At 35.4% G+C, this 16,584-nt stretch overlaps 1 protein-coding gene across 1 annotated transcript; it reads right to left on the bottom strand.

Moving 5' to 3' along the window:
- Positions 1–8,502: 8,502 nt before the first annotated feature.
- LOC126378384 (zinc finger protein draculin-like) lies at positions 8,503–15,100 on the bottom strand. Its single transcript, XM_050026697.1, has 4 exons — positions 14,380–15,100; positions 13,282–13,549; positions 9,993–10,135; positions 8,503–9,401 (listed from the first exon to the last, which is right to left on the bottom strand). Exons 1-4 carry the CDS (start codon positions 15,024–15,026, stop codon positions 8,534–8,536), a joined length of 1,926 nt encoding a protein of 641 aa, XP_049882654.1. The 5' UTR covers positions 15,027–15,100; the 3' UTR covers positions 8,503–8,533.
- Between the last annotated feature and the right edge of the window lie 1,484 nt (positions 15,101–16,584).

The raw sequence follows: 16,584 nt of genomic DNA, 5'->3' as shown, positions 1-16,584 counted from the left end.
AAATATGTTACTGTTCATTTAAATTCATTTATTTTGATTAAAGTTTGATTTTATTTTACACTTATTTTTTTGTTTTTATTTAGTTTTTGGAACCTACCAGTCAATTATTACCAAATATTATGTTTGACTCCCTAAATTTTTCAATTTTAAACATTATTTACATAGTTGCTAACGGTGTACATATGTCTGTGTGTAGTTCGTGCCAAAATAGGCGGATTATTCTTTACTTGTATTGTTAATATGTAACATATTTCATGATTATCATAGTTTCACTATTTGTAGCTTATGGCTTTTAATACCCAAAACTTTTTGCCATTCAACAATGTACATACAGGTAAAATTATAAAATAAGAATATTTATGGATCTATTTACCTGATAGACGGCAGCAGTAACTGTCAGTGCTATTCAGAGGCGGAGGACAGGAGTCCTAGTACGGCTTTGAAATAGACTACTCTGGGCGCCATCCCACTCGCGTCAGACAGAGTACTGCGGGGCGAAAGGCAAGAGGGAAACCACTAAAAAGTAGCATGGAAAATGCTACACCGACAAGAGCGTGGCTCTTAAATTAGTGATGGACCTTAGAGGGCACAACAAAATAAAAAAAAAACACAAAAAATATAATCGCCAGTCAATCTTCTGAGACGGATACCTCACCTAAAAATAAATTACGGCTGAAGAAGAAAAATAAAAAAAAACAACACTCACAGATAAAAGTTAGAAGTCAAAGATAAGAATAAATCTGAGGAGAGAAAAGTTATTTGAGTCGAATACTGTCAAAGTAGATGCTAAAAAAGTCATAAATGGATATGTTTTTAAAAGTGCCTCTACTTATACGTAAACTCGGTATATATCCTTCTTGCGTGATTTTCTAAAATATCGCTGGCTATAAATAAGATAATCATAGACTATTCGATTCCATGGACAATAGGGAATTTTAAAGTGCTAACAATTACTATCGCTGCCCGCCCAAAAAAAATTACCCTCCGAAATTCGTAAAAAATAAATAAAAATCACATTCAAAAATTTACCCGTACAATTAAATTAATCATAAAACTTACCAAGATCAATGTTGACACATTTATCAATAAATCAACACAATCCACAACTTAACAAACGCCCGTAAAAAAAAACAACTTAAACATATTTTCTTTTCTATCATTATTCTGAAAAAATAAATTCACTAAAAAAAACAATGTATTTTTCAAATGAGCAATTCAGATACGCGACTGCCACGCTTACACTTTAAAAAAAATAGAATTATAAAGAAATAGAGGCATCAATTTTCCAAAAAGAAGACTAAAATGCTATTTTCGCTTCCGCTCGCTACTATATGCCTAGACATGTTTAAGGCTATTACAGAAAAACTACATTTGAATTTAGAACTGTTGTTGTGCGGTTAGCGTAACAACAAATCGACTCCAAACAAACTGCAATCCAGCTTAAAACCAACTGTAATCCAACTGCAATAGAACCGCGTTAATCGTTATATTGCTTTGTGTGCAGTACGTCTGTAATAGCCTTTAGATGTTGTAATTTAACCATTTATCTAATATTACTTAAGTATATTTATTATTACAATTATGAATAAAAAATCGTGTACATATAAACTACAATCCAATGCGTAGAGAAGTAATAAATAGAATATGAAGTTAAGGATCGCGCAGCACTAGATGCCAAAGTAATATTAAGAATTTACTTATTAAAAAAATATAATAAATTATGTGTGATTGATATGTGTGAGAGAGAATCGTTAAAGTTTTTCTTTTTTTTTTTAATTTTTATTTATTATAATCATGTCAAATTTAGTTCCAACACTCGCCACCGGCGTTTCTTTTTGTAGTTTAAATTGGACCGTTGTAAATTATTACTCTATTTCGCCATGGAGTAACTAGATGTCGCTAACCGCACACACTTACATATGGAAATAAGTGCCATCTAGTGACGGTGAGTCGTAGTATTATGAACACTGACAGTTAATGACGGACTTCTCAGGCCACGTTTCTTAAAAAAAAACATAGATGGCCCTGTACAACGTTGCCTTCGTTTATCCTTCTCATTTAATGGATCATCATCATCATCATCAGCCCATTAACGTCCCCACTGCTGGGGCACGGGCCTTCCCTATGGATGGATAGGGAGATCGGGCCTTAAACCATCACGCGGGCCCAGTGCGGATTGATGGTTATTAACGACTGCTAATGCAGCCGGGACCAACGGCTTAACGTGCCTTCCGAAGCACGGAGGAGCTCGAGATGAAAACTCTTTTTGTGGTCACCCATCCTATGACCGGCCTTTGCGAAAGTTGCTTAACTTCAACAATCGCAGACCGAGCGCGCTTTTTACCGCTGCGCCACCGAGCTCCTCAATTTAATGGATAACAGACATTATATATGTACATCTTTTATCTTTGGCTTTGGGTATAAATGATGACCCTTATTATTACACCCAGGCACAGCACATTTTCCACCTATTATTATTCTGATCTAAATAAAGAGAAGCAATATAGGTAGCAACATAATTCTATACATGATCTAATTCAATGAGAAAATTAGTAATTATCACGTTAAAGGGATTACCATCAGGTGAGATTGTGGTCAAAGGCGAACCTATATTATTAAAAAAAAAAAGAGGGGGGAATTTAATAGAAAACAACATGATGCTATGCGCACGGCGCTATCGACACACCCTGTCATAAATCATTATTTTACACAACTTTTTTTTTAAAATAACTTTTAGAATAACGCACCAGCCAGGATGATGTGTTTCGAAGAGGTCACATCATCACATCACCTACACGAGTGTGATAAAGCGTCTGGTTGATAGGTATACCGGATCCATTTTGATACTTTAATACTTACTTCTATATTTTTATAACACCACAATTTGTACGAACACATGGTCGCAATAAAACATTTCTATTTCTATAGTATATTGCCCACACTCCATCATGTTGGGGAATAATCAAAGGCATAAATAATAAAATGACAATTCTACTTCTGTTTCGGTCTACATAGATCAATTAAAACCTATTTTAAGATTAATTGTCGTGTTGTAAACCGCAAATAATTTCTTGGTATTTTTTTTTACGGACGTCAATTAATGATTCATTGTTTTGTGTGTGTTTGCGTGTGTGTATGTGTACATTGCCACAAATACACGTATGGACGTAGGTATGGGAATAGTGTGTAAGAATTTTGTGTGTAAGAGTGTGTAAGAAAGTAGGTAACTGAGAGATATAAAAACCATCTATTGTGTGAATGTATGTGATGTTGTATTGTTTATTTGAATTAAAGTAGGTATGTATGTGTGTAGGATGTATGTATGAGAGATATTTTAGACTAAGAACAACCAAGAATTATCGCAACAAACAATATCACACAAGTCTTCCAATAATTATAAGATTATTAGTGTAAATAAAATTAAATAAAAATAATTATTAATTAATTTAATAAATAAGAAAATTGTATGTATACCACGTGTAACCAATAAAATTCAAAATTATATATTTTATATACATGTATAAGGCTTATTGATAATTTATAACATAATAAAATAATATTACTAGTTTAAAAAGTATAAATTATGCTGCTACATAATTTATAAATGTAATTTTTTACGTATTAATATCAATAATATTACCCGATACACATATATATATTTTTTGCTTTTGTCATTGAAAAGCAAAAACAAAAAAGTTAAGTTAAAATGCGCGCTTTACGTACGTAACATATGAAAATTGTACGCACAAGTTCCACATTAATTTAATATCAATATTTAAAAAATACTGGAGTAAGTATAGTAAAATAGTAATTTCTAGACAACATAAATAATTATTAGGGATCACACACATAAGATAAGCTCACGGCTATATCCCAATTGGGGTAGTCAGAGATACATCTATCGCAAGGTGAACTAAGTACCCACGCCTCACCGAGCTTTCTGTTAGACTAACGTGATAGGTGGTTAGCTGTATCGCCGTCTGTAATATACCTATATTAGGGATTTGCTATCATAAAACATTAATGTCTTTTATGGCCCTCTGCTGGGTACAGTCATGAGCAATATCAAGTACCCACTTTAGAACCCTGTCGCACTATCATATTTGACATTTAATGAGACTTACGGTTTAATTTGTCAAAAAGTTAATGTCATATGGTTTCAAAGTGTATACATATTAGTACTCGTGACCGTACAGACATTATGGAGCATACTCCACCACGCTGCTCCGCTGCATATCGGTGGATGCAACCCCAAGCGTACTCTTGTTTATAACACAATATCATCACGACTATATCCCAATTGGGGTAGTCAGAGCTATCTGTTAGAATACGCTTTGTTTCTATGTTCTTATTTTTATAGATAGTTGATATTAAATTGTATTTTATCTTTCTCTTATGCATGTTATAGTTTAAATTATTCTTGTTGTTGTTAAAAGGATCTGTTTATGTTTGAAATTTTTAATAATATATAATATAAATAATAATTTAATATATATATTATTATTTATTATTATTATTATTTAATGTATAAATAATAATTTATAATGGGAATAAAAAATATATATAATGTATTAAATTATCTAGTTAAGTATAATTAGCTGTTAAAGGATAGCACGTTTATCATACCCATATCAGAATAGTTTTAAAAGCGTCAGTAATTAGTTCTTGAAACAGTTTCGTATACAATGAAAGAGTTTCCAGGCTATGTTCCTCAAAAACAATATATACAGGGTGTTAGTGACATCGTAACGAATACTCAGTTAGTGACATCGTAAAAAAACTAAAAAAAAAAACATGAATTTTGCGACGAAAAATTCCACCTGATATTAACTCAGAATCATGGTCTGAATCATCCCCCTGAGTATTCGTTACGATGTCACTAACACCCTGTATATAGATGTCGCTGTAAAGATTTCCCTTCTCTAATTTTTTTTTGTTTAACTTAAACGAAGGAAAATCTTTAACCTTTTAATTTCATGGATAACACACATAATGCATATTTTATCTTTGTTTGTAGATATGATTGCTTTTATACAGAATGTTAGTGACATAGTAACGAATACTAAGGGGATGATTCAGACCATGATTCTGAGTTAATATCAAGTGGATTTTTTTGTGCGAGAGTCCGGGATGTGGTTCCTGGCAACAGTTAATATTAATTTACCTTTTTTGGCGTGTTTTTAATAAGAACAATGTTCAAGAATTAATTGCTGACGAAAGTCTAGATTAAGGGTACCTATTTAAGACCTAGATCTTATTTTAATCAATGTAAGCTGTTGTGGAGACAATAATACATTAGACCTATCTCCCTTACCCTAACATAATTATAACATCCTTAAAACGTGTTTTGAGATGTAAATGTTAGAAAAATAGATTACTTAAATACTATTATAGTTTATTACATATATAAAAAGCCACATTAAAGCAATTGATCTCAAAAAAATAAAGCCGCGATTCCTTGGCAACATTTGGCGCGCGACGTGTTGCCCAAAATGTTGAAAGTTAGCGCCGAACTTATTGTTTAACAACGTTGTCTGATTACGCTTCTAGTACAAGTCTGTCGTCGACAACATGTCGCTAGAGTAACTAGTGTTGTTGCGTGTCACGTCTACAGTCGGCAACAATTGATGCTCAACTAACGATGCTCTAAACAGCAAGCCGCGCAACATGTTGCACTCCAGCTGGCAACGTCGCGCGCTGTTGTGCAACGTTGCCGTACATGTTGAGCGTTGCGTGTTGCGCGTTAATTGTTGCCTAGTGGATAAGAGGCTTAACTAGTGTTGTTGCGCGTCATGTCTTCACTCGACAACAATTGATGCTCAACTAACGATGCTCTAAACAAACAACAAGCCACGCGACATCTTGCGCTCCAGCTGGCAACGTCGCGTGCTGTTATGCAACGTTGCCGTACATGTTGAGCGTTGTTGCCTAGTGGATACGAGGCTTTAATATTGCAATTTGACATTTCCTTATTTTTGCATTTTTTTATACAAGGGAAAAGAGAAGGAAGACCAAGAAGAGCTTAAATTGGAACAAATTAAAGAGAAGGCGAACGTCGTGTCGTATAAAGAAGCCAAAATTAAATAATTGGCCTTTGATAGACAAGACTAGAGAATGCTAGACAGACAAGAGCGTAGCTCTTAAATTATAATCATGACATTTCCGCATATAAAAGTGCGCAACGTCAACAAAATAATATCACACAGCAATATTACTTAAACTTTATTTTTTTCTATTTATGGCTGCATCCATTATGTTAGGTACTATTAGCTGCATTATTCAGAAACGATGATCCGCATTCTTAGAAAAGTTGCTTCAATTTGGCCTTTTTAACTCGTTATCGATGTTATCATAAGTTTTAAAGTAACTGTGTAAATAGACCCACTCTTCTGGGAAATCTAGGGATCGAACTTAGGGCACTTTCCAGAGACAAAGTTAGTTACCGAATATGACCTTCCTTTCTAGTGTTGCTAACTATAGGTAATTTACAATCGATAATTTTTATGGGAAATGGTTACGGGCGAAAGTAGACTTAATCCCGTGCCTGTAAGGTTGGCCACAGTGAAGAGCATTGCATACAAATTCAAACCGAAACCTACCTTGATTACAGCCTCGACGCCCTCGCGGGGCCCGAAGTGGATCAACACAGTAGGATGCGTGTACAGATAGTTTTTTTTTTGATGATGTGTGACGATAGCGTCAAACTATCGATAATCATAATCATTTAGAAGGGTACATTACATTGTTGATAGACTTTCGACAGGCAACACTATTCCGTTATCGTCTTCCACAGCTCACTATGTATATATCGAGATTATATACAGGGTGTTAGTTACACCGTACTTGATTGTATTAAAAAAAGGGTAGGTGATTTTCTTGTCGGAAATATTTAATCAAGAATTTGTTTATTTTTTTTATTTTAAATTTGGGTTCTATGCATAGGACTAAAGTATTTAAAAAATACACTATGAATTTTCTAACAGGAAATTCCACTTGATATCAACTCAGAATAATGATGAATCTTCCCCCCAAAGTTTTCGTTACGGTTTCTGTCACTAGCACTCTGTATTTTCCTATCAAAGGTATTCAAAACTTATCTCTTACCTGCATCTGTTTCAGCATCTATCTGACCCACTGTAGCATTATTAAGAAAACATATTTCAGCACAATACACTGTTATATATCAATATCTCAATAATTAAAATACAACTAAACTTTACCACGATTTTTTTTTTTTTTTTTTGTTTTTGTTTTCCCCGAAGGGTAAGGCAAAGGGAACTATGCCCATACAGCCATGTCTTACGTATTTTTTTTCTTGATGATTAATGAAATGATGAAAGGTGATGAATGATGATGATGAAACCTAAGCCCCCACCCTCGGAGTAGACTCCTACTCCGAACCCCAAACGAATTAACTCAAAAGTCCGCATAAACTTTTGAGTTATGAAGCGGCTTCCCAGCACGAAGCGAAAATAGGCAGATACACTTTGTTCATTGAATACTCCAATATAATAACACTCGCGAATGTCTTCTGACTAACTTAATGCGATCATTAACCACAAAACACCACTTCGTATTAATTATTTAGATTACTCAATGAAGAAAGCAACTGTCCCGTTCCCGTTTCCCGCCGAAAAGCCACTTTACCACGAACTTTAATAATTCACGCGGGAGATAGAACTGTCAAAGTGACAAATTAGTGATGTGACATCATCGCGGCTCAATCGCGGCTAATAATAATAGGTGATGTTTCTGGTCCATCGATTGCAACAGGTATCTTTAATCGACATACAAAGTTATAATAATATATAAAAAATAAAGTTAAAAGTAGGTTCTTAAGTGTGTTTTTGTTGATTTACATTGTGAAACCTACGCGTCACAGCAATGTTACTTGTAAATTTAAATTATTTTGTAAAATATTTCTGGTTATAATTTAATTATTACTTATACATAACATAATACGTATTATATAATTTTCTTATTTTCAAATACCTGTGATAATGCTTGATGTTTTTCTGTGTTGTAAAATGTTTAATTGGAAAATAGTGTTTTATTTCCTCTATTGTAGGTAAATGATTTTTGTGTTAGCACTCACACGTGCTTAGGGAAACTCACAAAGAGAAATTAATACGATTTTCTCTTTATCGATTTGTTTTTTTTTACCTAATAAGTACACAGTTAGGTTAGGTTAGATAGAAATAAAACAGGTTATCAATAAATAAAATCTTGATTTCGTTAACAAATTAAATAATGTTATCTTAAGTTATTTAATGTATGCATACTTCAAGATTAGCATGATAACCAGGTATAGAACTGAATAGAAATTGTTTATTATAAGTATTTCTTTATAGGTATCTCTTTTCTTTATCATAACATAAGCTGGTTTTCCCTTCGCGGGTTGGAAGTTCAGACAGACAGTCGCTTCTGTAAATAACTAGACCTGTCAAATCTTCAGATTAAGTAAGCGGACCCTTTTAAAACGAGATAACGCTAGGGAAATGATCAAGTTGGAGGCACTTCACGTCTTCAAATATCAAGTGTCTTCGTTTCTCATACAATCCGCACTGGTCACTTTTTTACCTCTCTTTCGAGGCACTAACACTTGCTCTGTCCATTCTTTCACATCCTGAAGCTCCAAACTTCTTGGTTTAAAACTCTTCGGATTCAACGGAACCTTACCCTCTGGGGTCATCTTCGACTTGGCTAAAGTCATCCCGTGCTTTCTTCTCAAATGCTTATCGCAATTCGACCAATTAAAGAACTCCATTTTGCATATTTCGCACGAATACGGCTTAGAACCGGTGTGTTGCCTTTCATGGACTCGCAAAACGTTTTTAAACCTGAAAGTTTTGCTGCAATATTGGCATTTAAAAGGCATCACATCCAAATGCGTCGCCATATGACTTTTCAAGAGAGTTTTCGATCTAAATCTTCTATAACAACTGCCACATTCAAAAGGCCTTTCCTTACTATGCGTCAAAACATGCTTCCTCAACCTCGATAAGTTAATAAAACTCTTTTGACAAATCTTACAGACTTGTGGGTCGGGGTTATCATGAATTAAAATGTGGGCTTTTAAAGCCCCCTTCGTATAGAAGGACATGCCGCATCGATCGCAGAAGAAGTCTCGAGTTCTCTCCGTATGTAACTTCAAATGATCCCGAAGATTATTTGAGCTTTTAGCTATTTTCTGACAAACGGAACAAGTTAAATCCTTTTGGGTCAGAGCGCGCCGTTTTCGTTTCTTTTTAGATTTTGCAGAGTTGTAAATGGAGTTGTGTTTGTCTAAAGAGGCTTGGTCTGTGAAGGTTTCACCGCAGATCGTGCAGTGAAGCTGGTGTGTTGCTAAGTGTGATATTTTATCGTTGTCATATTTGTGATTGCAGTGCGGGCAGTAGGACCTAGAACATATTATTCTACATTACATAACATAAACAGCCTATATACGTTCCACTGCCGGGCACAGGCCTCCCCTCAATCAACCGGAGGGGATATGGAGCATACTTCACCACGCTGCCTCACTGCGGATTAGTGGAGGTGTTTAAACGGCTAATAGCTGGGACCAACATCTTAACGTGCTCTCATTTTTTCAGACAATCAGGTGATTCAAGCCTGTAAAGTCCTTACTCAAACAAAGGACAGTCTCACAAAGTGATTTTGACAATTTCCCCATCGGGAAACGAACCCGGACCTCCACATCGTGAGGTTAACGCTCTAACGTATATGAATGCATGGATTTAACCGTCTGGGAACCGATATAAGGCAGCCAAATTACTGGTGTTTTTTTACCAAATCACTGAATTGAATTACAATGTTTTTTTAGGAACATCTACGGCCCTGTGCCGAGGTTATTCTTGCAGCTACTTTTCCCCGGCTACACAGGTCGTGAGAAGCTGCAGCAGTTTTAAGCGGATGAGACGTTCGTTATGTAAAAAATGACGATTCAAAATGTAACTATGTTATGTATGTGATAGAAGTAATATTTAACTTACGTCAAGCCCGGTCGATGCTCGACCACATGCTCCACGAACTCCTCATACCCACCAGTGGAGTAACCGCAGTCCACGCACGACACGCCGCCACACTTGCCGTGGACTTCTTTCGAGTGGTGGCGAAGTTGGACCTGGTCTGTTACCTGGTAAAGGGGAAAGGATGGTAAGAAAAAAGGAAACATTTTCGAAAATTATTCACATCAAGGTTAATGAGGGATTTTCGAAGCTACGTTCCTGAAAACCAATTTAGATGGCGCTGTACATCCTTCTAATTTCATGAATAACAGACATGTGCATATTTTATCTTTGTTTTTGGGTATAAATTATGACCCTTTTTATTACGCCCAGGCACAATTACATCTTCCACCTGATTATTCTGATCAAAATAAAGAAGAGCAATGTAATTCTATACATAATGTGATCGAAATATCAAGCAACGATTATTTTCATATACACTTATGCGACACAACGAGTTTATTAAAAACATCATAGAAGGAAAGAGAGGAAGGGGAAGACCAAGAAGAGCTTACATGGAACAGATTAAAGAGAAGGTTAACGTCGTGTCTTATAGGGAAGTCAAGGAATTGGCCTTTGATAGACTGGAATGGAAAATGCTACACCGACAAGAGCGTGGCTCTTAAATTGATGATAATGGTACTTCTGCGATTACATTCTGAACCCGAGTAATGAGAAAATAGGTAATTATCACGTCAAATCTCAACAGCGCCATCTGTATTATTTTTTGGGAACGTAGCGTGGAAAGTCCCTTATTGGCGACAGCATAAAAAGCGACTACCCACAAATAATTAAATAAATTATTATAAATTATTGATTAAATATTGAAGAAATAGATAATCGATATGGATAATACATATTTGGTTTTATATAATGAATATAAGGAGCGCGAAAATAAAACGGCGTCGCTCTTGCTACTCCATTTTGTTTCTATTCTTTTATGATAAAATGGTGCTAATTCCTGTAAATACCATCTAATTTTATTTTACGTTATATCTGTCATTTTCTTATCCGCCGAAAAGGAAAGGGACGGGTAATCGACAAGCATAAAATTTATGGAACACACGTCAATTTTAAGCACAAATCTAAACCAACCGTCTAAAAATTTTACATCTGTCAATAACCCGACACATTCTTTTACTCATTCTTCCTAAAATTAAGAGCTGTGAATCATCCGTCCCTTTCCTTTTCGACGGATATGAAAATGACGGATATAACTTTAAATAAAATTAGGCGGTGTCTGCAGGAATCGGGGCCAATGGTGCTAATTCCTGTAAATACCATCTAATTTTATTTTAAGTTATATCTGTCATTTTCTTATCCGCCGAAAAGGAAAGGGACGGGTAATCGACAAGCATAAAATTTATGGAACACACGTCAATTTTAAGCACAAATCTAAACCAACCGTCTAAAAATTTTACATCAGTCAATAATCCGACACGTTCATTTACTCATTCTTCCTAAAATTAAGAGCTGTGAATCATCCGTCCCTTTCCTTTTCGACGGATATGAAAATGACAGATATAACTTAAAATAAAATTAGACGGTGTCTCCAGGAATCGGGGCCAATGGTGCTAATTCCTGTAAATGGCCAATGGCCCCGATTCCTGCAGACATCTCTTAATTTTACTTTAAGTTATACCTGTCATTTTCTTATCCGCCGAAAAGGAAAGGGACGGATGATTGACAGCTCTTAATTTTAGGAAGAATGAGTAAATAAATGAATAACCCGGGCGAATTTTTAGACGGTTGTTTTAGATTTGTGCTTAAAATTGACGTGTGTTCCATAAATTTTATGCTTGTCGATTACCCGTCCCTTTCCTTTTCGGCGGATAAGAAAATGACAGATATAACTTAAAATAAAATTAGATGGTGTTTACAGGAATTAGCACCATTATGTGGCTAAATTGTTACACACCGTTTTCGCTAGATGGCGCTTGTCTGTGACAAATATACATCATCATCATCATCATTGGCCTTATACGTCTGTTTCAGACGATTTATGACGTCATTGCCACGAAGAAATGCACTTTCTTTCATGGCTGTGCAAGCCAATCCTAGAGCGGCAAACTCTACCGCACACTCTGCAGGAGAAGTCTCCAACTGGTGGATTGTTGTTGGTTTGATGGCGTTTCATTCTCCTGCTCGCCAGTGTGTCAAACCAGGTGTGGTCATGAGTGTCGCGTCCATCGAGCACACGCTTCTTCCACAGGTCACGATCATCGGTGAGCTCCTCCCATGCCTCGTGGTAAATCCCAAATGAACTCATGTCTCTTTTGACGCAATCTTTAAATCGAAGCACCGGTCTTCCGACATCTCTCTTACCGAACAAATATACATTCCTGTACAAAAGTATTTACTAAATTTCTGGATTTTTGTTACAAATAAACGTAAATACGTTTTTGAGGAGCTCGGTGGCGCAGCGGTAAACGCGCTCGGTCTGCGATTGTTGAAGTTAAGCAACTTTCGCAAAGGCCGGTCATAGGATGAGTGACCACAAAAAAAAGTTTTCATCTCGAGCTCCTCCATTAGCAGTCGTTAATAACCACCAATCCGCAATTACAGAGGGAAGGCCCGTGCCCCAGCAGTGGGGACGTTAATGGGCTGATGATGATGATGACATTTTTTTTATACGTAGTTTCCAATAATAAGTAATAAAAAGAACATTTAAATAGGAAGTTGTCACTAACTATCACACCCAGAGTAATGCTGAAGAAAATTTTGAGGGTTTATAATATTTTTTTATTGTTTGTAGGTTCTCTAGACATTAAAGTAGTGGCAAAAAGGTGTAGAGTTCATTTAGCTTAGTTTATCTATGACAAAAATAATAATTTCGATCACACTTACGCCATCTATTGGCGCCGAAACGTAACAACGGTCCCAACACCCTTCACAAATACACATTTTTCAAAAAGGCGTTTATGTGGTTTTGACTAAACGGCTACGGTAAATATATTGTGCGGACCCAACTAGTTGGCCACCTAGTTCCGCTCACATGTAACAGATGGCGCCACATTCAATAATGCAGTCTTCAAGCAGTCGTGAAAAGCGATATCGAAGTTTACACAGCACGACGTGTATATACAACTTCCAACACAACACTGTTGGACCGTCGATCCCTAGTCACACTACCAACTTGTGGCTAGCGGGGTACTATGCTCTGTTTGGTACCACGAAAACATCCTTTGGCGGCAGCACACCCACGCCGCCAAAATATCAACAAAAGTAGACCATGAAACATCAAGAATTGCATGGGTTTTATTAACCATCTTACCTTGGTCCCGCAGTACCGACAAAGCCAAGGATAGTCTGCCCAGGACTCGACAACCACATCATCCAGGGAAATCCCTGAGTGGCTCAACAACTCTTCAACCAGCATCTTCTTAGAATTTCTCCGAACCCATCTGTAGGACTTCAGATGCCGTTGTAATGTGGATTTTTTTGAGAATGTCTCACCACAAAGCTGACAATACGGATTGGATGTATGTGTGTCTGTATGCTTGTTGTTTTCTAACTTGATGTTGCAGTATTCACAGTAATACCTAGAAGGAAATATAAAGTACAAATATAAAATGTTGTTGGGGTTGTTGATGGGGGACTTTCCAGGCAACGTTCCCCAAAAATAATATAGATGGCGCTGATGATGGAACATAATAATTACCCATTTTCTCATTACTCAACCAAACAACAATATAATGGCAGAAACTTATATACAAATAAGTTTCTCTATTTTTACTCATAAAATTTTATGTAATAATTTACCATGGCATACTGTTATTTGTCCTATTATTAGTTACGCATAGTATTAATTTGTCATAATCGGAGTATAGTTTTTATGCTAATTATGCTTACATATCATTATGATCATTAATTATTATGCTTATAGTAGTTATGGTTTTCAAAATTATGCTTAAAAAGTTATGCAAAAAGGATTATGATAATTAAAATTATGACAAAAACATTTATGCATTTTAAGAGAACCCCTACAAATAATTGTAGCTTGATATTTGGATCACATTATGTATAAAATTATGTTGTTATTTATATTGCTTCTCTTTATTATGATCAGAATAATAATGGTTAAAGATGTAGATAAAAGGATTAGAAGAACACTCTTCAATTGTTGCTTTCCTTCACTTACAATATGTGCAAGAAAGAGATGCAACTAGTTTTCATCATCATCAATTTCAGAGTCACGCTCTTGTCGGTGCAGCATTTTCCATGCTACTTTTTTAGGGAAAAATAGGGCAGTGGCTTCCCTCTTGCCTTCTGCCCAACTAGTTTTAGTCCTGTCAAATTAAAATTAAGTTGGTGGTTGCCTGAATCAACACCAATACCTATAAGTATTTTTTTTTATATGTGTTATACTTACTTAAGGCTGTCTCTGTGTTCCCTTGCATGTCTAATAAAACAGGTAAAATCATCCAAGTCCAATTCACAATCTGTGCATTTGAAACCATTACAAAATGCATGATTCTCCTTACAATGCGCTCTTAAAGTGTCTATATTTAAAAAAGTCATGTTACAATATTTACAAATACAGTTATAATCACTCCAAGATACTCCAGAAAGGGTCACAAAATTAGATTTTGAATCATGTTCGATTTCTTCATCTAAAGTTTGGAAATCATTCCCGTAATCAATGAAAGAGGTGTTTATTTCAACATTCTTTGTATTTTCTATCTTTATAGCAGTATTTGAAGGCACAGAGAGGTGTTTAGGGATGTTTTGCACGTCGATTTCTTGTTTAAAACTCGTCGAGAACAAATTAGTTAAAACCGCTTGTGATGTCTTAATTTTACTGAAAAACTCATACGAACTGCTCAGAGAGAAGTAACATAAGCTGCATATCGTTTCTGGAAGACTTTTTAGGCCGAAATCAATGGAATTTGAAGGAAAACATGAAAGTTTTTCGTAGATTTCTTGCTGTATGTTCAAATCGTGTAATAAATAGGTTATATCCGCAGAAAGTTTCTGTTCAGCGCAAAATCTACAGTATAGTAAGTCAGAGGCACTCATGGCGCTTTAATTTGTCTGCTTATTAAGCATAAACCATTGAAATAAAACCAAAATAAACAAATACAAGAAAGAAACAATACAATACAATCGCCTGTCATTTCTCCTTTTTATTTCTTTTCAAATTATAATGGCAAAATACTTTTGCCATACAGCCTTATTCGAAGTCATTTATTACGCCACTATTTTGTATTCAAATCACTTCAACTTCAACCACACTGCTAGGAGGTATAATTTATTTTCTAATCTTAATGAATATATAAGAACAATATATGTAACTATTTCTTTTAATCAATAAAACGATATAGAATTTTAGAACAATATAGGTCATTTGTAAATGTGGTCAAATATTAATAGTTAATAAAACTTAAATTAATAATACTGTATGCGCTTAAGTCTTTTGCCTACTCGTCGGATAATATTAAAATACAAAAATAGGGCTTCATTCGAAAAAACCGGTGACAACTTATAATCGAGCATTATTATAACCGAGTTTGTTATATTTTTTACTTTTTTGCTACACATCTACTGGAACTTTTTGTATTTTTTTTCATTTATAAATAGGATAATAAATAATGATAGCAAATAATAAACTGGCCAACTTGCTTTCATTTTAATATTCTACATGGATTACAATGATTACAAAGCACAGGAAACATAGGTAAAAAAATAATACATAAACTGATCCTTGATATAAACTAACGCCTGTAATTCCAGACAGGGTGGGCAGACTTTTAGATCAACAGATAACTAGCAGGCATTGTTGGCGTACTAAGACCGAAATGATAGATCGCGAAGTACCTATCATCTTTCTACGTCAGGCTGGGTGGGAATGATAAACAGTAGATCAAAGCGTGGCGCGCTCGAAAGAAGTTCCGCGATCACGGTGCAAGCGTCGCGAATCTCAATATTTTCATGAAATTATTATGACTTGTCAATGAAGAATTTTCCAGGCTTCTTTAAAAAAACTAAAGATGTCGCTGTAAAAAAAATCCTTCGTTTAAGATTTTAATTTCATTGGATATCAGACATGCATATTTTCACCTTATTTTTGTGTATAAATTATGAACCTTTTTATTACACTCACGTACAATACAAATTCCACCCATTATTATTCTGTCCGAAATAAAGAGAAGCAATAAGGTAGCAACATAATTCTTTGCTATACATAATCTGATCCAAATATCAAGCAAAAAATATTTTTATACATATGCTTCTGTCATTACATTATTGAATAATTATGTACCGGAGAAATGAGAAAATAGGTAATTATCACGTTAAATCTTAACAGCGCCATCTATGTTATTTTTGGGGAACGAAGCCTGTAAAGGTCCCTCATCAGTTCCATTCAAATCCGCGGGATTTTTTTCAGAGCACGTACTCTAGTATACATAAACATACACATAACATAAACGACCTATATACGTCCCACTGCTGGGCACAGGCCTCCCCTCAATCAACCGGAGGGGGTACGGAGCATACTCCACCACGCTGCTCCAATGCGGGTTGGTGGAGGTGTTTTTACGGCTAATAGCCGGGACCAACGGCTTAACGTGCCCTC

This window comes from Pectinophora gossypiella, chromosome 26 (genome assembly GCF_024362695.1).
Source record: "Pectinophora gossypiella chromosome 26, ilPecGoss1.1, whole genome shotgun sequence".
Lineage (NCBI taxonomy): Eukaryota > Metazoa > Arthropoda > Insecta > Lepidoptera > Gelechiidae > Pectinophora > Pectinophora gossypiella.
Note: the sequence above shows the minus strand (reverse complement) of the source record. Positions and strands in the feature narration are given on the sequence as shown.

What these genes read in the sequence shown, in the direction of transcription:
- LOC126378384 (XM_050026697.1), bottom strand. Translation starts at nt 15,026, where the DNA reads ATGAGTGCCTCTGACTTACTATACTGTAGATTTTGCGCTGAACAGAAA. An exon ending in GAACACAGAGACAGCCTTAA is followed by an intron (nt 13,550 to 14,379) that starts GTAAGTATAACA and finishes ATTTCCTTCTAG; the next exon opens with GTATTACTGTGAATACTGCA. An exon ending in GTCGGTACTGCGGGACCAAG is followed by an intron (nt 10,136 to 13,281) that starts GTAAGATGGTTA and finishes CCCCTTTACCAG; the next exon opens with GTAACAGACCAGGTCCAACT.